The following is a 23,855-nucleotide window of genomic DNA, read 5'->3' on the forward strand; positions in this document are numbered from 1 at the left end:
ATAACGAGTTTAATGGCATAGCATGGACCAATAAGCGTTTGAGACTTGCAATACGTCAAGTGAAAATCTGGATGTCACTGGTTGATTGGCGGTCTATGTAAAAATAAAAGTTTAGGCAATCGAGCACAAGTCCTCGTGAAAGTGGAGGTCTTTGAAGCGGAAGTCTTCTAGACGGGAGCGGCGGTCTTATAAATCGATGATTGAGCAGCAGTCTTCCTGGAAGTGGAGGTCTTTGAAGCAGCGGTCCTCGTGAAAATAGAGGTATTAAAAGCTATAGCCTTCGCGAAAATGAAGATCTTCGATTCCAAGCGAAAACAGAGTAGTCAAGCTTATGTTTCTCTAGTGGAGTGCATCTTGAAGGAAAAACTGTCTTTGAAAGGAAAAGCAAAAGAGGGTTGAAGAGGAGAAAATATGGGCGGGCATTTGAAATTTATTTGTAACAAGCTGCTATTTGCATTTGTGGCTACCAGCTAACTTTTCAGATGGTTTTAAGTACTTGTAAAACGCTCCCCATGTGTCAATCTACAAGTAGATAAATGTGCACCATATCGATTGCTCGTACTACGCTTTATGCTATTGAATATTTTCTCATTAGGCACGACAAAAGTTAGTTTCTGTGATTTTCCTTGTCAAGAAAAAGAAGATGAAGATGCGAAGAAACAATTTTCTCCTTTTCATTAATTGATTCTGTACATGTAATTCTGTATTTAATTACAATGAAGAAAAATAATAAAGGAAATTCTATATTTGCCTATCTTCTTCTATCCTAAAGTATATTTGATTTCCTATCAAAAGAGATTACAAAATCATATCTTCCAACACTCCCCCTCAAGCTGGTGGTCTGTATATGTCCAAGACACCTAGCTTGTGTAGAAGATATGTATGTTGTCTTTGACAAAGAGGTTTAGTGAATATATCAGCAGGCTGTTCCGAAGTCCTTATTCCTCCTGTCTCGACAATTCCTTCTTGAATCTTTTCCCAAGTGAAATGACAATCAACTTCTATATGCTTCGTCCTCTCATGGAGTACAGGATTTGCTGCAAGCTTGAGTGCCAAATCATTATCACAGAAAAGTAAAGTTGGCCCTTTAACAGGAGCTCCAAGATCCAAAAGTAGACCCCTTAACCAGACTATTTCACATACGGTCTTGGCCATAGACCGGTATTCAGCTTCAGCCCATGATAAAGATACAGTAGACTGTTTCTTTGTCTTCCATGAGAGTAATGATTCCCCAAATTTAATGCAGAAACCAGTAATAGACCTTCTACTCATAGAGCATGTGGCATAATCTGCATTGCAATAAGCTGTCATTTCCATGTTACACTTTCGGGAAAGAAGAATTCCCAAACCTGGACAAGTCTTCAAGTATCTCACAATCTTCAGTGCTGCATTCATGTGAAACTGTTTCGGACTGTGCATAAACTGACTAAGAGTCTGTACTGCATAACAAATATCCGGCCTAGTCATGGTGAGATATATCAATTCCCTACTAGTCTCGATATCCGAGGGATCTTGCAAAAGAGGATCATCGAAGAAGAGGATATGCGGTGTCATAGCCGATGAGGTCAGTTTAGCATTTTGCTCAATAGGAATGACTGATGGTCTACAACCTGATAATCCTGCTTCTGATATAATCTCCATCACAAATTTCTGCTGACTTAATGAGATGCCTTGATCTGAGCGAGCTATTTCAATTCCAAGAAAATACTTGGGCGACCCTAAGTCTTTGATATGAAAAGTCGAATGCAAATACTCTTTAAGTTTTTTAACAGCAGAATTATCGTTCCCCATGATAAGGATATCATCAACATAGATCATCAAGTAAATGGATGACATACCTTTTGTCCAGGTGAATAAGGCATAGTCATACTTGGATTGCTTGAACCCAGCAACCAAGAGTGCACTTGTGAATTTAGCATACCACTGTCGGGAGGCTTGTTTCAAGCCATAAAGAGATTTACGAAGACGACATACCTTTGACTCCCCCTGTCTCCATAATCCTGGCGGAAGCTCCATATATATTTCTTCATCCAGATCACCATGTAAGAAAGCATTATGGACATCCATTTGGTGTAATGGCCAATCACGAAGAGCAACAATAGACAAAAAAGTACGAACCGTGACATCCTTTGCTACAGGAGAAAAAGTTTCGTGATAATCAAAACCTTCTCGTTGTGTGAAGCCTTTTGCCACCAACCGTGCTTTGTATCTTTCTACAGAACCATTTGCTCTATATTTTATTTTATATACCCATTTACATCCAATAGGTTTGCGATGAGCAGGAATGGAGACAACATCCCAAGTGTGGTTTTCCATCAATGCATGCAATTCAGATTCCATGGCCTTTTGCCAACGAGGATCATCTTTGGCTTCATTATAACTAGAAGGTTCTTGACCTTCAGAAATATGACTTATGCAACATAGATGGTCTGCCGACAATCTATCAAAGGAGACATAAGAAGAGATGGGGTATCGAGTACCTGATGAACGTGAAGAACCACATATATAATCCTTCGTCCAAGTTGGTGGTCAAGTGATTCGATGAGAACGCCTCTGTGGCTCCTCTGATGTGGTGGATACTTCTTCAGTAGTGGTTGCTTCTGAAGTATCCTCCAACTGTGCTGATTCTTCATGCATCGATTCTTCTATATATGGTTGCTCAATGAAATTTTCAGCAGGACTTGCAAGAGGTGTTGTAGGCAAGACATCAACTTCTCTTGGAGCAGGAGGAATAATAAATGTTCCTCCAGTTGATGAATCTTCCTCCAATAAGAATTAGCGATTTGTCTTCTCTTCTTCAGGTAAAGATGTTAATGAAAAAGGAAAAACATCTTCATGAAAAACAACATCCCTGCTGATAAAGAAATTTCCTGTAGAGGGTGCATAAAGCCTATATCCCTTTTGCAAAGTTGGATAGCCCATAAAAATGCATTGAGTAGCTCGTGGCGCCATTTTATCTCTATGGCCCACCGTAGTGACATAGCACAGACACCCAAAAACTCTGAGATGAGATAAGTCCGGCTTTCTCCCATATAATAATTCAAAAGGTGTCTTTCCTTTTAAGATGCGTGATGGCATACGATTGATGAGGTATGCTGCAGTAATTACACAATCTCCCCAAAACTTTTCGGGAATAGAGGCTTGAAATTTAAGTGCACATGCCACTTCTAAAAGATGGCGATGTTTTCTTTCTACAACTCCATTCTGCTGGGGTGTGTAAACACAGGAGCTCTCATGTAATATCCCATTTTTAGTGAACAAGGAACTACATTCAGTATTAAAAAATTCTTTTCCATTATCAGTATGTATCCTACGGATTGGTTTCTGAAATTGAGTCTTGGATAAGGAAAGAAATGTCTTTAAATGAGAAAAGACCTGGTTTTTTTTATTACATGAGGAAAATCCATGTGGCACGAGAGTAGTCATCCACAATTGTGAGAAAGAACCTGGAGCCATCATGATTTAAAGTATGATAGGGCCCCCAAACATCAGCATGAATAAGAGAAAAAGTTTCTGCTGATCGAGAAGTGCTATTATGGAAAGGAGTACGTGTTTGCTTAGCCATGGGACAAATGGGACATTTAGGATAAGGAAATAATGCACTATGGCCCAAACGTTTATGGTTCAATAAATGAATGCCATTGGCAGTAGCATTACACAGAGATTTATTGAATGCAACAGGAGATAAATTAAAAAGATGTGGAAAATCCAAGCAAAAATATAATCCATGGTTGACTCTACCCAAGCCCATCAGTGTCCCAGTCGAACGGGCCTGAAAGAAACATTTATCATAATGGAAAAGAATGTGGCATGAATTTTCTTCATAGGCTCGGGCAACTGAGATTAGATTGAAATGGAAATCGGGAACGTAAAGTACGCTTTTAATAGTAATAAGAGAACTAAGCTTTACAGTCCCAGTCATTGTAACTTTGGTGGTATTTCCATTTGGAAGTTGTACTGATACAGGAAAAGATAATTTTGTAATATCTGAAAGTAAATTCCTATCACGGACTATGTGATCACTAGCACCTGAATCAATAATCCATGCATCCTTTGAAATTGAGTTCATCAAACAAAATGATGTACCTGTGAAGCTGCCCCCTTTATCTGAGGGATCTAATTTCTTCAAAGTTTCCATCAGCTCATGATATTTTTCATGGGTAATTGATTTTCCTATTTGCTGACTGGACACCTGAAAAACAGAGGAAAATTTCCCTTTTTCTTTTTCTCCTGGCTTTCCATGCAACTTCCAGCAATTCTCAATTATATGATGCGGGCGTTTGCAATAATCACAATACATCTTACCTCTTCCTTTTGGCCCATTTTTGGCATTTGAATTGGGCCTAAAATTGGTCTGAAAAAGATTGGGCCGAAATAGGCCCATATGGGCCATCGGATCCTCCAGGAAATGGGCCGCGCGAGCTATCCAACCCATTGGTGCCAGGCGATCGCAGACCGTCCGATCCAATCAAGTAGCTGCTTCGAGAGCCGTCGGATGGGCTTAAAAGAACAGAATGTGAGCCGTCGGATGGAGCAGAGACAATGCCACGCGAGCCGTCCAATTGCGTCACCCCCTGGAACGATCGTGAGCCGTTCGTTTGATAGCGGAAATAATCTCCACCATCCGTGCTCCTCTTAAAAGGCGTCGATCTAGGGTTTTCGTTTTCGACTAGATCCGCCTCTCTCCTCCCCAAGCTTCTCTGTGATGAGCGGAAATGGCTCTTCGCGGCCAGAGCAATTCCGTCTCCTCCTATGCCGTGGTCTCCTGATCTTTGTTGGCTCTCCTCCTGTATGGCGAGTTGATAGATCCGGCCGAGACTTGGCAAAGGCTCCATGGTAAGTATGTGGGATCGAAATGGCTGGTAAGCCTCGTTGAGGATGAGGAGGAATCGCGTTGCTTTCTCCCTTTCTCGCATCTGCTTGTATTGTTGTTGGATATTCTCGGGCCAGTCAAATTTTTCCTCGGCTGCCTCCAACTCATTCCACGGATCGGAAAGTTTGTTGTATACTGTTGCGATGCTCATGTTCCCCTATTTCAGATCTGAAATTTGCTATGTTAGGTAAAAAAGTTTCACTTGATCAAGTTTTCCATACATCTCCTTTATGCTTTCCCACATCTTCTTCGGATCCTCCATCGGAGGAAGCCCGGCCGCGACCTCGGGTGCAATGCAGTTTCCAATCCAGGTTCTTACCAGTTGGCTGCATCTCCTCCAGATTCATGCCATTCTTTTGTCGGACGGAATCGGGAACGATCCGTCAATAAAACCTTCTTTGTATTTTGTGATAAGTGCCCACCGGAATTCGCGTGACCAACTTGAATAATTTTCTGCACCTGTTAATTGCTGACTTATAATCTTCAATTCTGGGCCGTCGCCGTTTGTTGTGTACAATGGATCGCCGGGTTCCGGCCGACCACTGGTGTTAAGGAACTGATACGGGAAGAATCCCGGTGCAGGAGTCGGAAAGGGATTTGTTCCCTGACTCGAACTCCCGAGGCCGAATCCGTAATCCGCATTTTGAAAACCCTGGTCTGGTACAGGCGCTCCGCCCGTCTGCTCCGGGTTGAAGCTAGGGTTTGCCCCGTCACTGGTTGGTGGACCAGCTTCAGCCCGCGCGCTGCTGTGGTAGCCAGGCAATGATGCGTTGGGGATAGGCCTAGGATACCATGGATACGGCATCCATTGGTAAGGGTGACCTGCGAACGGTTGCCCTGCAATTGCCTGAGCCTGTTGTTGCCATGGCACGTGCGGAGGTTGGCCCTGGATTTGTTGTTGTCGTTCTGATGCAGGGACTATAGTAGTTGGATCTCGGTATTCCAAGGCTCGTGTTGAGGCATCGGATGCAGATTCTTCGACGGGATTGGAGGTGAGATCTTGTGGTGTTGACATGATGAAAATTGATTCCTCTGTTATGTCCTTAATGCAGATACAGTTCCTTCAGGCAATCAAGTATTTATGATTCCTTTGGCAATGCTGTTATGAAATTCAAGGTTGGTGTATGAGGCAATCAGGAGCGGAAGCAAATCAGTTCAGAACCAGGATGGCTCTGATACCATGTCAAAAAAAGAAGATGAAGATGCGAAGAAACAATTTTCTCCTTTTCATTAATTGATTATGTACATGTAATTCTGTATTTAATTACAATGAAGAAAAATAATAAAGGAAATTCTATATTTGCCTATCTTCTTCTATCCTAAAGTATATTTGATTTCCTATCAAAAGAGATTACAAAATCATATCTTCCAACATTCCTGTGCAAAAATATGAACTTCTACTGCTGTGAACATGTAACTTTTATATTTGATTGGGAAAATTGTCCAACAAGTTATAAACCTATTACACTTTTGTCAATTTAATCCTAAATCTTTCAATTTTGCTAAGTGAGTCATAAATCTTTTTATTTTTTACTAATTGATTCCATCCGGCCAATTTTGGCCAAAACTCACTGACATGGATGTCGGTTGTCTTACTTGGCATGGTCGACAATGATATGAACAAAATTGATTAGTTTTAGTATTTTTTTAGAATTTTTAGAATTTTTCTTTTCTTTTCTTTTTCCCTCCCTCTCTCTCTTCTTTCTCTCTGCCGATTGACGTGCCCACCGACAGAGAGAAAGGAGAGAGAGGGGGGAAGACAAGAAAAAAATTGTAAAAATTTAAAAAATTCGAAAAAATATTTGACAATGATAAATTTTGTCCACGTTAGCATCGATAATGCCATGTAGGACGGTCAACGTCCACGTTAGCGAATTCCAACCAAAATTGGTTAGACGGACTCAATTGGCCAAAAGTGAAAATGTTTAGAACTCAATTAGAAAAATTGAAAGTTTTAAAATTAAATTGGTAAAAATGTAATAGATTTAGGATTTTTTGGACAATTTTTCCACATCTAATCCATGTGAACCCTAACACACAACAAATTTAAGAATACCCCGCAAGTCTTATGTTTAAGTGTCATTTGCACTTGACGGGCACATTTGATGGTAGACTACCATGTTTACCTATTGTTGGATGATGGACAAATGTGCTGATCCTTTTATGGGAGACATGAAATACTGAAGATCTAGCCACGGGACATAAAACTTTTGGGTGCATTTACCTGTGAGTTTGAAACTCGCACTGTGGGGCTTGCCTCGTGCATTACATTCAAATATTCACATGTTTCTCTAGGAGTAGGAGCATTACATCTCGCTCAAACAACTATTGTCTTAGTGGAATTCACTAGACACGCCTCATCCTTTCTTTTAGCTCTATGTTTTATAGTTTGAATCTGGTAATAGGATACTACTTTTGAATTTGGGATAATTGACACAAATGATTTATGAATTTTGGCTCAATGTATAATATGGTCCCTGAATTTTTAATTTGTTCAATGTGACCCATGTATTTTTCATACATATTCCATCGATTCAAATTTTATGATAATATTAAACATTTTCATATAATACATTAACTAAATTCAACATGTATAAAAAATCTAATGACTTCATTGAACAAATTAGGGGTGAGTATTAGTTTAGGGTCAACTCTGAATCGGCTAAACCCTGTTGATCTTGGTCCGGTTCTCAGGGAGATTAGGTCATTCCTTGGTCCTAGGATTCCTGGACCAACACTAAGTGAGTTGGTCCTTGGTCTTAGGAGTTTAGAGTCAATTTAATTCAGACCAACTCTAACTCTATATATATATATATTATATTTAATATATTATTTATAATTTTTTATATAGAGAAAATTCTAAAATAAACGACGTTAATAACATTAAATAGCTCTTTAATAAAGAGTTCAAGTAATTTTTTACTGTTCTTTAATAGCTTAGATTTTAATGTTTTTTACAACGTCAACACTTAATAGCCATATTTTACAAAGGAGGAATATGTTTTTGTGAGAAGTCCTCACAGCGTCTAAAATGGCATAAACAGTTAGTTCCTCCTAGCATCCTTCTTTAGTACTCGTTCTCCTTGCTCGACGTTCACCCCACTCGCCGCTCACCTCTCTTAGCTGACCAAGCTTGTCACCGAACTCATTGGGTTGGTCCAATCATCGGTTGTTTTTTTCAAGGAATACAAAAAATGAAATAAAAAATTATTGATTGGTCCCGAATTGACCCTGGAATTGGACTGAACCCATTGGGTCAATTCGATCGTCGGTCACCTTTTCAAGGAGTACAAATAATGAAATAAAACCCACCCCGCGGTGGACGTGCTGGTTCGCGCCCTGCCCCCTCATCCAAGAGGGGAGGGGTTCGAAACTCCACGCCCCCATTGCACGACTAAAGTGGAGTGCCGTGGGAGGTGGGCCCCCGAGCTAATGCTTCCCCTGGTTTACGCCGCCGGGTGCCAACTGTATGGTGGTTCCAAAGTTAAAAAAAAAAACAAATAATGAAATAAAAAAATATTTGTTGGTCCCGAGTTGACTTTGGAACCGAACCGAACTCATTGGGTCAGTTCGGTCCTTGGTCTTAAACTCAGTAGGGTGGGTCCTTAGTCCCAAAAATTAAAGACCAACACTGTTCGAGTTGATCCTAGGGTTAGGAGGTCCAACCCAACTTGGACCATGCTCACCCCTAGAACAAATTATAGTCCAAGGACTACATTATGCATTGAGCTATAATTTATGGATCATATTGAACAAATCTAACGTTTAGCGACCACATTGCACATTTGTCCAAAGTTTATAGACCACTTATGTCATCTTCCATTCGAATTTCTAAGATAACCAAGCATGCATATAAGCTGTGTTGGTTAATACTCAACGATATTCTTAGTCTGATCTGATGAAACTCGTGTAAACCAATTCACAAGAGATGAAGTGCTGAACATATTCATGAGTTGTGTGCTTCTACTAATCCACTTGATTCGGTACTAGAGATCATCGCCTCTGAATGCCAAAAAAATATGAACGTATCATACTATCTGATAGTTATTAGTCATGACTCTTATAAGCTTAAGAAAGAAAGAAAAAAGACCAAGTTGATCAATAAGAAACATTCCACCCGCAAATTACTTATCTAGTTAGTAAAAATTATCTGCATGTAGTGAGAAAAAAGGAGTACCGAAGGAAAGGTCAGCTGGACAGGAAACAAGAATCAGTGACAGTTGAATGACAAATGCTAAAATTGTCTCTACTGATTCTACATTTACATATTTATTCACCCCCCTAATCCTTGGCATGCTTCCAGGACCAAGGGGCATTCTTTCGATCAGCGTCTGCGTGCAGAAGAAACAGCCCGGTTAAAATAGTTTAGCTGCCAAGATGACACCCTAAACAAATAATACTAGACAAGCTAACAGTGCATGGCAAGCATATATATGAGAAATAAGAAAACAGAACATGGCAAGCAAGCGACCATTTAGTGACAAGAATAGTCACATAGTGAGCGCAACAGAGAGAGAGAGAGAGAGAGAGAGAGAGAGAGAGAGAGAGAGAGAGAGAGAGAGAGAGAGAGAGGTGCATGGGTAAATTCTTTGTACTCAACAAGTTCAGCTATTAATGTCCGGAAAAATATGAATTCATATCCCTCTCGTCTCTGCGAGTTTTCTCTCTACCTCATGGTAGCGTCTACCCCCTTCCTTCAAGCCCTAAACCCTTATTTACTGGTGTTCATCCGTAATATTGTTCCTTTCTCAGCATCCAAAAAAGAAAAAAACAAAAGAAATGTCACTTCTAAGTAATACGGTTAGATATCCGGGTGCCTCTGGATCCCATCAGCCGGGGTAATCCTGATCGAAAGCATCCTTCAGTGATCCGAGTGCCTTTGGATTCCACCAGCCGGGATGATTCTGATCGAAAGCATCTTTCAGGTGGAGTGTTGCTCGCTGCTCTGAGTACTGATTTGAGTAAGAGTATCAAATATATCTATGGTTCCGTATAGTATCTCTTCAGTTGTTTGTTTGGCTGACGAGATCGGAGTGGTAGAAGTCAGGATCTGGATAAAGCTGAAACTGGGTAGTCTCGGGGATGTCGATAGCCGAGATCTGATCCTACTCTAATAAGAGATTGAAAGTTAGTGAAAATGAAAAGTAAAGAAGAAAATGAGATGAGAGTGGCTGCATTATGCAAAAGCCTTGGGGACCTGTGGTCTGAGGAAGACGTAGTCGAAGTGTCTAATGAAATACCGCAACAGAAAAGGGAGGAATGTAGCCGTACTCTCTTCGGTAAATTGTACTCCAAACCAAATGTGAACTATCCTGCTTTCATAACTACAATGAAAAAGTATGGAAAATAGAAGGGGTTATATGCTCTCAGAAGGAACCAGGGCACTTCACTTTCGTATTTCCAACGGAGGAGGAAAAACAGCGAATAATGAGGAACTCACCTTGATCATATTCAACTAATTTGCTCGTTCTAAAGCAGTGTCTCCCTGAAGTCCCTGAGCATTGCTATGATTTCACTAAGGCAGCTTTCTGGGTGCGCATTGGAGGAGTTCCCCTTGGTTGGAGAATAGACAAAGTGTTCAATGATCTGGGGAAAAGGATGAGAAATGTAATAGAAGTTCAACTTGACTCAACAACTAATGCTCAGAACAGAGGAGGTAGAGTTAGAGTTGAGATTGATTTGACTTTACCTTTGAAATCGGGAGCTATTCTGGATATTGGCAATAATTGGCTATGGGTGGAGTTCAAGTACGAGCGTCTCCCACATTACTATTTCTCTTGTAGCAGAAGTGGGCACTATGCAACTGACTGCCTTGAAATTCCATATGCAACTTCACCCCTGGCAATGAACAAAAAAGGGTTATATGGACCCTGGTTGAAGGCAGAAACCAGATCACAGCCCTTATTGGGATGCTTTCTACAGGAAAATGGAGGCGGAGTTTGTAGTGGAAGAAACAGTACATGTTCCATCAACCCAACCGAGTGGAATGAACTCCATTGCTCGAGAGCCAGCATCTAATATGCAAATTGTAGCATGCAGCAAAAAGCGATCAGAAAGCAACCCAGAACAGGTGATAAGCCCAGTAAATGTACCTATTGTAGTAGAAGACCAAGATCGTGGAAAACAGGTATTATGCCCTGAAACCCAAAACCCACTGTTATTAAAAGTTAGGAAAAGCAGTAAGAAGACTATGAAAGTGCAAAAGGCAAAAAAAACATAAATGCATACCAGCAATATCCCCTCTCCTCACAGATGATGTAGAACTTCTGGAGACCCCGGTGAAACTGATCCGGGATGGACAAGAATGGGCTTTGGTGGCTAGCCCTAATAAGCCACCACTAAAGCCATGAAAATCGTTAGTTGGAATTGTCAAGGGCTGGGCAATCCCCTGACAATCCAGGAATTAAGAACTTTAATAGCTCTCGAAAGGCCTAACTTACTTTTTCTCATGGAGACGAAAAATAAAGCAACTATGGTGGAAAAGATTTGTAAAAAACTTCAGCTCCATAACTTATACTTGGTTAATCCAACAGGAATAGCGGGGGGATTGGCAATCATGTGACAAGAGGAAATCACTTTAAAGGTGCAAGCAAGTTCAAAACAGTTCATAGATGTGCAGTGTACTGATCCTGAAAGTAAACAAGTTATGTAGATTACCTTTGTCCATGCATCTACTGACTTTGGAGAGCGTATGGCATTATGGCAATTCTTTGGGAACTCTTAAGCCTCCGTTTCTCTTCCCGGATTTGTATGGGAGATTTCAACGAGATTCGTATGTATGGGAGAAAGTTGGGAAAAAGAAGAGACAATAGAAGAATTGCAGCATTCGAAACATGATTAATGATCTATCCCTAATAGATGTAGACAAGTCATGGATGTGCATTCACATGGGCTAATAACAGGGAGGGGGCAAAGTTGGTTAAAAAGCGACTCGATAGAGTGCTTTGTACTTTAGAGTGGCGAGTTACCTTTCATGAAGCAAAAGTCTAGGCCTTTCCAGCTATCGGCTCATACCACAATCCCCTAGTCCTTCGAATGTATCCTGGAGTAAAGAGAGGAAGAAACAGTTCAAATTGGAAGCTTTCTGGACAGAACATGCAGATTATTAGGTAGTTATCCAGCAAGTATGGGTAGAAAAATCAACTCAAAGTTTCCCTTTTGCAGAGAAATTAGGGAGGACATCACAAGTATTAACTAAGTGGAGCAAAGAGAACTCTGCGAATGCTTATACACAGATCAAAGAGCTTAATCAAGCCTTAACAGCTATTACGAATCAAACAGATCAGCACACGAGTAAGCAACAAGTGTAGCATATCATCAGTCAAATAGACACACTGAGAAAACAGGAAGAACAATTCTGGGGAATGAGGTCACGCATCAAATGGTTACATTGGGGAGACCAGAACACCAGATTTTTTCACGCTACGACAGTCAACAGGAGGTAACAAAATCGCATTACAATGCTACAATTAGAGGATAATAGCTAGTGCAGAGAACCCATGATGCTACAGAAACATATTCAATCTTTCTATGAGAATCTATACAGGATTGAGGGTCCACGACACTACCAATCTATCCTAAACCAATGCCCATCCCCAATAACAGAGAATATAAATGAAGATCTAGTGGCAGTACCTTTATTGGAGGAGATCCATGCAGCTGTTTTTCAATTGGGAGCTTTCAAGGCCCCTGGCCCTGATGGGTTCAATGGAATTTTCTATCAACAATCATGGAAAATTATAAAAACTGACCTGCTGCAGCTGGTACAGAAGTTCTTTCAGACGAGTGTTCTGGATCCCCGGCTCAATCAGACCCATATTGTGTTGATTCCAAAAATTAAAAGCCCTGAAAACATCAGTTAGTATAGACCCATTAGTCTGTGCAACTTCAGTTATAAAGTTATCTCAAAAATCTTAGCAAACAGACTAAAGAAGTGGCTGCCACTTATCATTGAACCAGAGTAGGGTGCTTTCGTTCCGAGGAAGCAAATTCAGGACAATATCTTCATAGTACAGGAGGTTCTGCATCAACTACGCATAACAAAAAAGAAGAAAAAACATCAGGCCATTCTGAAGCTTGATATGCAGAAAGCATATGATAGAATAGAATGAGATTTTGTGAGGGATATCATGCTGCACATGGGGTTTAATGCTAAATGGGTCTCCTTAATTATGCAATGTATATCAACAGTTACCTTCAGTGTGAAAATCAATGGAGAACCTACCCCTTTCTTCCATCCTTCGCGAGGCCTCAGACAAGGTGATCCACTCTCACCCTATATCTTCATTCTGATGTCCAATGTGTTAACCTGGATGATGAAAAAAGCATTAGAAGATGCTACAATCAAAGGCATTCAGATAAACAGATATTGCCCTAAGCTATCACATTTGATGTTTGCCGATAATGTGATATTTTTTCTGGATGGAACTATTACAGAGTGCCAGAATCTTGCCCAAATACTAAACCAATATTGCTATGCTACGGGACAAGCAATCAATTTAAATAAATCAGGGGTTTATTTCAGTGGTAATTGTCCAGCAGTATTAAAACATAATTTGGCCACAGAATTGAGAGTTCCTGTTCTACAGAAAACAGGAAAGTACTTGGGCATACCTACCGAGTGGGGTCAATCCAAGAAAGAGCTGTTTGCATGGATCATGGCCAGAGTAAATTCGAGATTAGCAGGATGGAAAGAAAAATTACTTACAAAGGCAGGAAAGGAAGTGTTAATAAAAAGTGTTATGCAATCCCTACCTACCTATGCAATGTCCATATTCAAGCTGCCCGTGTCTATCTGCAGAGCCATAGAACAATGTATTGCGTCATTTTGGTGGCAGAATGATGATGCTAAAAGAGGGTTGCATTGGAAAAGCTGGGAAGTCTTGAAAACTCGAAAGGATACAGGGGGACTTGGGTTTAAGGATCTGCTTACCTTTAATAGAGCCATGCTAGGCAAGCAATCCTGGAGATTAGCTACCTCCCCTTTAGCCCTATGGAGCAGAGTGATGAAAGGGATTTACTTTCCCAATGGTGATGTCTGGACAGCTTCAAAGGGACATCGAACATCATGGGGTCGGGCACGGCCTTAATGCTTGCGAGACACCATAAAGAACAACATTAAATGGTCAGTAGGGGATGGAAATTCTATTCGTATTAGAGAAGACAGATGGCTTTCACAAGGAGTAATTGGCGGGCAAGCAAACCAAACAGAGCCTATTTTAGTGTCCGAATTGATAAATGCAGACCCCAGAGAATGGAAACAACAACTTATCCATCAACTCTATGAAGAAACTATTGCAAACGAGATATTAGCAATCCCCATAAGCCAGCAACCAAAGCCAGATACGCTTATATGGACAGGTAACAAAACAGGGCAATACTCTGTTAAGAGTGGATACAACAGAGCAATGATAACCACAAGCAAATCAGATCAGAATCGACCCTCCTGCTCTTTTCAACCACCACGTACCTTATGGACTCAAATATGGAGTCTTGATGTGCCACCAAAGGTTCGTTCTTTCCTCTGGAGCCTCTGTCAAAACGCTCTTCCTACGAGGGAAAACCTATATAAAAGGAAAATAGTTAGAGATCCACTATGCCCATTCTGCTAGTCTAACATCGAAACCACAGAGCACTTTCTGTTCTTATGTAAATGGACAAAGAAAGTATGGGAAGACCCACTTTTTGAAACGATCAGACCAAACAGCAGTATTAAATGCACAGATCAGTGGATTTCCAATGCTTTTAGAAGAGATCAGAACTCACCTATTTGAGAGTTTACTGGTATGGTTCTGTGGAACATCTGGAAGGCGAGAAATAACTGGATTTTTCGAGCAAAAGAACCCAGACCAGGAGATCTGCTGATTACAGCATAGGAGCAACAGATCTTGTTCAATAGAGAAAAATCAAACATAAGTAAATACTCACTCAATCGAGACAAACCTAATTAGTGGAGGCCACCGGAAGGGCAGGATCTGAAGCTAAATGTGGATGCGGCATGGTGTTCAAGCGAATTTCTTGGCTCTGTCACTGGAGTCGTGCGCGATCCGGATGGAAGAGCTCTCGAAGGTTTCGCGGCCACGGCTAGGGTTTCTTCAGCAAGTGAAGCAGAAGTCGAGGCGATATTACATGGCATCTTATATATCCACGAACTTCAATCGACTCACGTGAGGGACTTTGGAAGTCGAACTGGGAAGTGGTTGATCGAAAGTGACTGTTCCGTGGTGGTAGAAATGGTCATGGGCCGGGCCGAACCCTCATGGAATCTAAAAGAAATAGTGCAGCATTGCAGGAATGGGCTAAATCAGAACAGCAATATTACGGTGACCCAGTGTCCACGCCAAGCTAATGCAGCAACGGATTGGATCACACGGAATCATCGGCTTAAAACTCTCCCACGTAATTGGCTGATTTCTCCCCCTTTTCCTCTATGGAATATTTTATGCGCAAATCTTTCCCCATCTGTGTTATGTAAGACTCCTTCTTAATCTAGTAATAGTCAGTTCTATTTTGACCCCAAAAAAAAAAGTTCAGCTGTTAAAGCCTTCACTTGCACGCATTGACTAATCGCGCTCTTCTCTAAGTTGCTGCAAGTCTCCCCTCCATACCGCCTCATTCGACAGAACCTCCTCTGCTTCAAAGCCTCATCTTGAGAAGCCCTAGCAAATTGCCGAAATGGCCGACAGTGTGCCAAATCAATACGAATTGAATATACCCAAGTTTTTTCGCTTTGTAAGCGTAACCAACAAAAATGCAGTGCTTTCAAATTACCTGGCTTGACATGACCACGAGACCTCATCATGACATGTGAGCACAAATTGCCAACCCTTGTGACAACATAATTTAACAAGTAAAAGCAAATAAGAAGTAGCTCACGTAGTGTTGTGCTACTTCCAAATCGTGTCTTGATTAAGTAAACTTTCACTTTCCACTCGGTTCGTAGTTTCGTGGAATCAAATTTGAAATTGATGATGCATGACTATACTTAGAGCTTATTCGATAAATTTCTTTGGTGTTGAAAATTAAACTATTCAATACTTTATTAAATTAGTAGTCTGGTGATGCTAATTTAGTTATGACTTAAGAATGTTCACTTATAATCATAATTTATTCTGGTGCTTGGCCAACTAAAAGCACTAGTAGATATAAGTTTTCTACATCTGGTCAATCAAATATTACCATATTGCTAGAACCTAGCAAGATAATCAACGAATCCTCATCTGGTAAGAAACTTTTGCTATTCCCTAATAAATTTTCAGCCATTTCAAAATCAAGTACAAGCTGAAATTGTATAAGACTATATTCAAGTGGGTCAATAGCCTAATTTTTTTTTTCATCAATCCTACTTTATTTTTATTGTAATTTTCACTCTTAAACTTTTGCCTTACCCCTTACAAAGTGTGAAAGTTGAAATTCACAACCGATGCTAAATTGCTCCCGACCCGGATGGTCTTAATGGACTTTTCTACCATCATCATTGGGAAGACATTAAATGTGACATATTTACGGAGGTAGAGAACTTCTTGAACACCGGCCATCTTTCACCAACTCTGAATAGAACAAATATCTCCCTTATTCCGAAGGTTCCAAATCCGGAGAGGTTGGATCAGTATCATCCAATTAGCTTATGCAATTTTGGCTATAAGATTATCTCAAAAGTGCTGGCTAATAGACTCAAATCCTTATTACCAACAATTATAGCACCTGAACAAAGTGCTTTTGTAAGAGGGAAGCAAATTCAGGATAACATATTTATTGTCTAGGAGGTGCTGCATCAGATTAGAATCAGAAGCAGAAAAAAGAAGTTCCAAGCAATTCTTAAATTAGACATGAAGAAAGCCTATGATCGAGTGGAATGAGATTTCTTAGAGGCATGCCTACTGAAAACCGATTTTGATAAGAAATTGGTGAGATGGGTAATGCAATGTGTTACTACGGTCACATTTATCGTCAATTTCAATGAGAACATCTTCAGTACTTTCAACCTTCAAGAGGACTCAGGCAAGGGGATTGCTTATCTCTTTATCTCTTTATTATTGTGGCAAATGTCTTGCCCTCATTGATGAAGCAAGCTGTGGATAATCGTAGTATCACAGGAATTAGGCTAAATAGAAGATGTTCTACACTTTCTCACTTACTATTTGCAGATGATTTGATCTTTTTCATGAAAGGCACCATTCTTGAATCTCAAAATCTGGCCATAATTCTGAATCAATATTGTCTAGCTCTTGGATATGAGATTAATTTAAACAAATCGAGAATTTTCTTTAGTAAGGGATGCCCTCAATCTTTAAAAGATTATATGGCAAGGGAATTGCGGGTTCCTATTATTGACAAAACTGGCAAATATCTGGGTATTCCTTCAGATTGGGGAGGGTCGAAAAAAACAAATGTTTGCATGGGTTCTCAGGAGAATCAGCTCAAAATTGGAAAGTTGGAAGGAAAAGCTCTCTCTAAAGCAGGAAAAGAAGTCTTACTGAAAACGGTGGTTCAAGCATTACCACAATATGCAATGTTAGTTTTTAAAATCCCGATTTCTATTTGCAAGGCTATTGGACATAAAATTGTTTCATTTTGGTGGAAGACTAATGAAAAGAAAGCAGGCATTCATTGGAAGAGCTAGAATACCTTGAAGACCAGAAAAGATAAAGGTAGAATGGGTTTCAGAGATATTCTTTCTTTCAATAAAGCAATGTTAGGGAAACAGGCTTGGCGGCTAGGACAACACTCATCCTCTCTTTGGAGCAGCTTGTTTAAGGGACTATATTATCCTCACATGGACTTTTGGCATGCAGCAAAGGGCCTTCGACTTTCATGGGGATGGCAAAGCCTGGTCTTAGGAAGAAATTCAATAGCACCCCAAGTCATGTGGAGAGTAGGAGATGGATCTAAGATTAAAATCAGGGAAGATAAATGGTTGCAAAGAGGTATTATCGAGGGTCCTATAATTGTTAATGAACCCTCTTTAGTATTGGAACTTATTGATAAAGAGGAAGGCAGATGGGATGAAATGACCATAGCGGCACACTTTGATGAATGTTTAGCTGAAGAGATTCTGACTATCCCAATTAAACCTCAAACAGAACAAGATCAACTTGTATGGACCGGTACTCAAGAAAGCAAATATACAGTAAAAAGTGGGTATCGCTACATCAAAAAGAATATGGAGCAATATCATGTGAACTAAGCAACAACTTTGTTTCAACCTCCCCCCTCACTCTGGAAAAATATTTGGACTTTGCCCACTCCACCTAAGATAAGAATTTTCATGTGGAATTTATGCCAAAACGCTCTCCCAACGAAAGATAACCTGTTTAGAAAGAAAATATTACTTGACCCCATATGTCCATTATGCAGTCACGAGAGGGAAACGGTTGAGCATCTCTTCCTGTTATGTTCTTGGACAAGATAAATATGGCATAACCCTGTGTTGAATATTAAGATATCTAGTCAAGGCTTGACAAGGATCGAAGAATGGTTCTGCAATCTTAAAGAGAAGGTAACTAACCCTTTAAACCTGAACTTGGTGACTGCGACGTTATGGAATATTTGGAAGGCTCAAAACCAGGCCATTTTTCGAGGAAGAGAACCAATGGCTTTGGCCATCATTGATTCAGCTCATGCAGCACTTACAAGCTACAACCGATGGAATCCAAGGAAGAGCAGAGTAAGAGATAGAGTAGCTGCTGAATCTGGAAGTGGAGAAACCCGAACGGGGAACAGAGCGTTAAATGCAGAGCTACGACTAGGGAATAGCGAACCGGGTGGTGAGCTGCGATTTGGCAACCGAGTGCCGAGAGCCAAAATCAACACCAAATCAAGTAGCAGATCAAAAAGAGGAGAGCTGCGAACTCGAATTAGAGAATCGGATCATTGATTTGGGTGTGAAGTAGGCGGAACTACGATAAGAGGGCTGCAACCTGGTATCAGAGAACCGAGACCCAGAGAAGATGTCGGATCGGGAAGTAGAGAAGGTGATTTGAAAGGAGATCTGCACCCTGGGGCGAGAGGTGAACTAAGAACGACCATCAAAGAGCAAGGAGACGAAGTAAACAGAGCACCGGCCCATCGACCGGCCAGAGCAGATGAAGGATCGAGAAGTAGAGTAGGTGAGTCAAGAGGTGAGCTGTGCCTTAGGCTGAGCGGTGAACCAAGGCCAAGCAACAAACCGCCAGGAGTTGAAGCTGATGCCGAGTCGCAAAGTAGAGTTGGAAGGGGAGATTGCAATCTCAGTACAGAGCATTAAATTGTCAAAGTGCAAATCGCTCGGGGGTCCATGAAAATGGCAGATCTAGAAGCTCGGGGATCCATGAAAATGGCAGATTTGAAATTCGAGAAGCCGAAACACCTCAAATATGGATTCCACCATCAGAAGGAGCTTATAATAAGATTAACATAGATTGAACATATGCACCTGGTTCGCTGGGAAATTCCATAGCTTGCATATGCAGAGACTCGGATGGAAGGATGGTGGGAGGAACGGCTAAATCGATCAGAGCTTCCTCCCCCTTGATAGCTAAAACCCTAGCTTTATGGGAGGCCCTCAACTTTTTCTTTTCTAAAAGACACAAAGTACTTATTATTGAGTCAGACAACTTATAACTGATTAAAGCTATGAACAGTTCTGAAGAGTTGAGTTGGGAAACTCAACCTCTTGTCAGTAAGTGCAAAGAAAAAATGCGAGCCTTCCTAAATGTTTAGACAGTCCATTGCTTTAGAGAAACCAACCTTGTTACAGATTGGGTAGTCAAAACCCATAAGAAGAATTACTTATCTCTGAATTTGGTCTTATATCCTCATCAAACTTTGTTGGACATTTTATGTAATGATGTCCATTTACCGGACCTCTCATCTTTGCTTAGTAAATGAAATTCTTCCGTTTCTGACCCAAAAAAAAATTTATCTCCATCCCAACTTTCCCTTGAGAATGTGGAAATTCAAACACTCCACATCTTTATTCCTATATGGAAAGAGTGCAAAGATAACCTAATTAAAATGCAAGGAGAATGAAGATTAGATCATTTTTTCAAATTTTTTAATTTATATGAGGACTTAAAATGGAGCTTGAGTTTAGTATTAAAGTTCAGCTTTTGATAATTTAGTCAAATCAAGTTTAAATCATCAATTCCGAGCTAAATCGAACAATAAAGTCCATCAAAGTCAGCTTCACAGCTCAATATGGATCTCCAAATCTTCTTCTTTTGAAATACCTTAAGTCATTCGAGCAATATGCCGCTACCGCGCGGAGACTTGATTCTCAGACGTACTTTGCATTAAATATGTTCCGACCTTCTTCAATTTTCAGAATTATATCGAAGCGAGGAAAATACGTACTCCCGTATTCCCTACGGAAGAATTTGTGCACGTGCTGCCGACGTGCCCTCCGGGGCAAGGCAACATCACGGAACTTTCCAGAACCTGCAACGGTAATTTCCTCATCCTTTCTTGTATTTTTTCCCGGAAAAGTCCCGCCAGCCAATGGGAACACAGGCCGCCCCCCTCGATCGCGCTCCCACGCCATCGGGCCGTCCATCTGCCATCCCTCCCGATCCAACGGCCGCAGATCGCCCCGCCGAACCTTCTGGAACCCCTCCAGTTCAAACCCTAACGCCACCCCCGTCCACCATAAATAGTCCTCGTTTCCAACCTCTGGTATCTCCCATTCTACTCTTTCTCGCTCTAGCGCCTCCGAAACCCTCTCTCTTTCTCTGTCCTTCCTCTCGATCCGTGGATCTACTTCTATCGAAGCAGCAGATCCATCATCCATGGCGGGGAAAGGAGAGGGGCCGGCTATCGGCATCGACCTCGGGACGACGTACTCGTGCGTCGGCGTGTGGCAGCACGACCGCGTCGAGATCATCGCCAACGACCAGGGCAACCGCACCACCCCGTCCTACGTCGCCTTCACCGACACCGAGCGCCTCATCGGCGATGCCGCCAAGAACCAGGTCGCCATGAACCCCATCAACACCGTCTTCGGTAAGCTTCCGACCGTGTTTTCCGTTGCTCCTGATCTGGAAATTTGCGGTAGATCTGGTCGGTGTTAGGTTGATTCGAATGCTTTCTGGCTTTAAGTTTCCCGATCTGGAATGGTTGCTAGTGGTGAGCCAGTTTGTGCGACATGAGCTAGGTTAGATCAGGAGGAACAGATCTGTAGGGTTCGAGCGTAGGTCGTCGTGTGATTGACGGGTTTTAGCCTTGATGAAGTCTGGATCTATAGCTAGTGTTGGCTGAGCAGTTGACAATGAGCTTGCTTCTGGATTAAGATAGCTAGATGCCTGATTTGTTTAGTTAGTTGGAAAATTGCTGGTTGTTCCGAACTTTTTCATTGCTTGAGGATTCGATCTGCTTAATATATTTAGCGTGAACGGATTTCGCCAGATCGTTATGGTAGATTCTGTTGTGGAATGCTTTAAAGGAAAGAGATTTTTGCAAATAGGACTAGTACTTGACCGCCTTATGGCCTTGTCTGTGGATTTCTTTTGTGGCCTTTGGTTTCATATAGGTTTATGCTGTCGCATGCATGCCACTCGGCCTTTCGGCCGTTGAAGCAGCTTGGTGTCCTGCTAGTCAACTTATTTGTTTTGTTTTAACTGAAAATCAGCAGACAGTGTTTAATGTAACTGTCTGATTTGTCGATGTAACTGTTTCTATATCATAGGTACCCGCTGTGTTTGCGTTTTTCTTTGCAACCTCGATCATTTCCATATTCATGGTGTCTAACCTGTATCTGATTACATGGCAGATGCTAAGCGGTTGATTGGAAGGAGATTCGCTGACGCCTCAGTTCAGAGCGATATCAAGCACTGGCCTTTCAAGGTCACTCCCGGCCCTGGTGATAAGCCCATGATTGTTGTCAACTACAAGGGTGAAGAGAAGCAGTTTGCTGCTGAGGAAATTTCCTCCATGGTTCTTACAAAGATGCGTGAGATTGCCGAGGCCTACCTGGGCTCGACTATTAAAAATGCAGTTGTCACTGTCCCTGCCTACTTCAATGACTCTCAGAGGCAGGCCACCAAGGATGCCGGTGTCATTGCAGGGCTCAATGTCATGCGTATCATTAATGAGCCAACTGCTGCGGCCATTGCTTATGGTCTCGATAAGAAGGCCACCAGTGTGGGAGAGAAGAATGTGTTGATCTTCGACCTTGGTGGTGGTACTTTTGATGTGTCCCTCCTAACCATTGAGGAGGGTATCTTTGAGGTGAAGGCAACAGCTGGAGACACTCATCTTGGTGGTGAGGACTTTGATAACAGAATGGTGAACCACTTTGTGCAAGAGTTCAAGAGGAAGCACAAGAAGGACATCAGTGGAAACCCGAGGGCTCTAAGGAGATTGAGGACAGCTTGTGAAAGGGCGAAGAGAACTCTCTCCTCCACTGCTCAGACGACAATCGAAATTGACTCTCTGTACGAGGGTGTGGATTTCTACTCCACAATCACTCGTGCCAGATTTGAGGAGCTCAACATGGACCTTTTCAGGAAGTGTATGGAGCCAGTTGAGAAGTGCCTCAGGGATGCAAAGATGGACAAGAGCACTATCCACGATGTTGTCCTTGTGGGTGGTTCCACTAGGATCCCCAAGGTGCAGCAGCTATTGCAGGATTTCTTCAACGGGAAGGAGCTCTGCAAGAGCATTAACCCTGATGAAGCTGTGGCTTATGGTGCGGCGGTTCAAGCTGCAATTTTGAGTGGTGAGGGTAATGAGAAGGTCCAGGACTTGTTGCTGCTGGATGTCACCCCCCTCTCTCAAGGTTTGGAAACCGCTGGAGGTGTCATGACTGTCTTGATCCCAAGAAACACCACCATCCCCACCAAGAAGGAGCAGGTGTTCTCTACCTACTCGGATAACCAACCTGGAGTCCTTATCCAGGTTTACGAGGGTGAGAGAGCCAGAACTAGGGACAACAATTTGTTGGGCAAGTTCGAGCTCTCAGGCATTCCTCCGGCACCTAGGGGCGTTCCCCAAATTACTGTCTGCTTCGACATCGATGCGAACGGTATCTTGAATGTCTCTGCTGAGGACAAGACCACTGGCCAGAAGAACAAAATTACCATCACCAATGACAAGGGAAGGTTGTCCAAGGAGGAGATTGAGAAGATGGTCCAGGAAGCTGAGAAATACAAGTCTGAGGATGAGGAGCACAAGAAGAAGGTGGATGCTAAGAATGCTCTGGAGAACTATGCCTACAACATGAGGAACACGATCAAGGATGAGAAGATCAGTGCCAAGCTCTCCGAAGGGGACAAGAAGAAGATCGAAGACGCCATCGACCAAGCCATACAGTGGTTGGACTCGAACCAGCTGGCCGAGGCGGACGAGTTTGAAGACAAGATGAAGGAGCTCGAGAGCATCTGCAACCCCATCATTGCCAAGATGTACCAGGGTGCTGGTGCGGACATGGGTGCTGGTGGCATGGATGAAGATGGTCCCTCAGCTGGTGGTAGCGGTGCTGGGCCCAAGATTGAGGAGGTCGACTAAGCGGGTGGAGTAGTCATGACCTCACGCCAGGTCTTTTGCATTTCGATTTTTTCAGCAGACTTTAATTTGCTTCTTTTCGTGGAAGCATATATGTAGCTCCTATAATTCGCACTGTCATCAAGGTTTTCGCCCATTTCAACAAGACCAGGATTTTGAGCCTCTATTGGCTTCTCTCATTTTCTGCCAGCTATACTGTTTCGTTCTTTTTCATTATTCGCACTGATGGGTTGACAAGTACTGCGTTGGTCCTCCAGTTAAGTAAATTCGGTATGATTCTTATTGCATCTTTTTGTTGGCCTTCAGGGGATTGAGTTAGCTCGTATAAAAGGTGGAGGCGAAGCTCCATTCGCATTTGAGGTGTCAAAAATGACAGTTATCCGACCCAAAAAAAAAAAAAAGATAACAATGACCCATAAGCTTTACAAAAGCCAAACGTTAACTCTAGATACTCTGAAAAATAAAAATGATACAAAATCTCGCGAGCTCTTCCTTTGCCATATGG

At 41.8% G+C, this 23,855-nt stretch overlaps 1 protein-coding gene across 1 annotated transcript; it reads left to right on the plus strand.

The window, feature by feature from the left end:
• Positions 1-20,514: 20,514 nt before the first annotated feature.
• Positions 20,515-23,557, plus strand: LOC104420900 (heat shock cognate 70 kDa protein 2). The gene is made up of 2 exons (XM_010032675.3): positions 20,515-20,851; positions 21,618-23,557. The coding sequence occupies exons 1-2, from the start codon at positions 20,638-20,640 to the stop codon at positions 23,351-23,353; spliced, it is 1,950 nt and encodes a 649-aa protein (XP_010030977.1). The 5' UTR covers positions 20,515-20,637; the 3' UTR covers positions 23,354-23,557.
• The last annotated feature ends 298 nt before the right edge of the window (positions 23,558-23,855 follow it).

This window comes from Eucalyptus grandis, chromosome 10 (assembly GCF_016545825.1).
Source record: "Eucalyptus grandis isolate ANBG69807.140 chromosome 10, ASM1654582v1, whole genome shotgun sequence".
Classification (NCBI taxonomy): domain Eukaryota; kingdom Viridiplantae; phylum Streptophyta; class Magnoliopsida; order Myrtales; family Myrtaceae; genus Eucalyptus; species Eucalyptus grandis.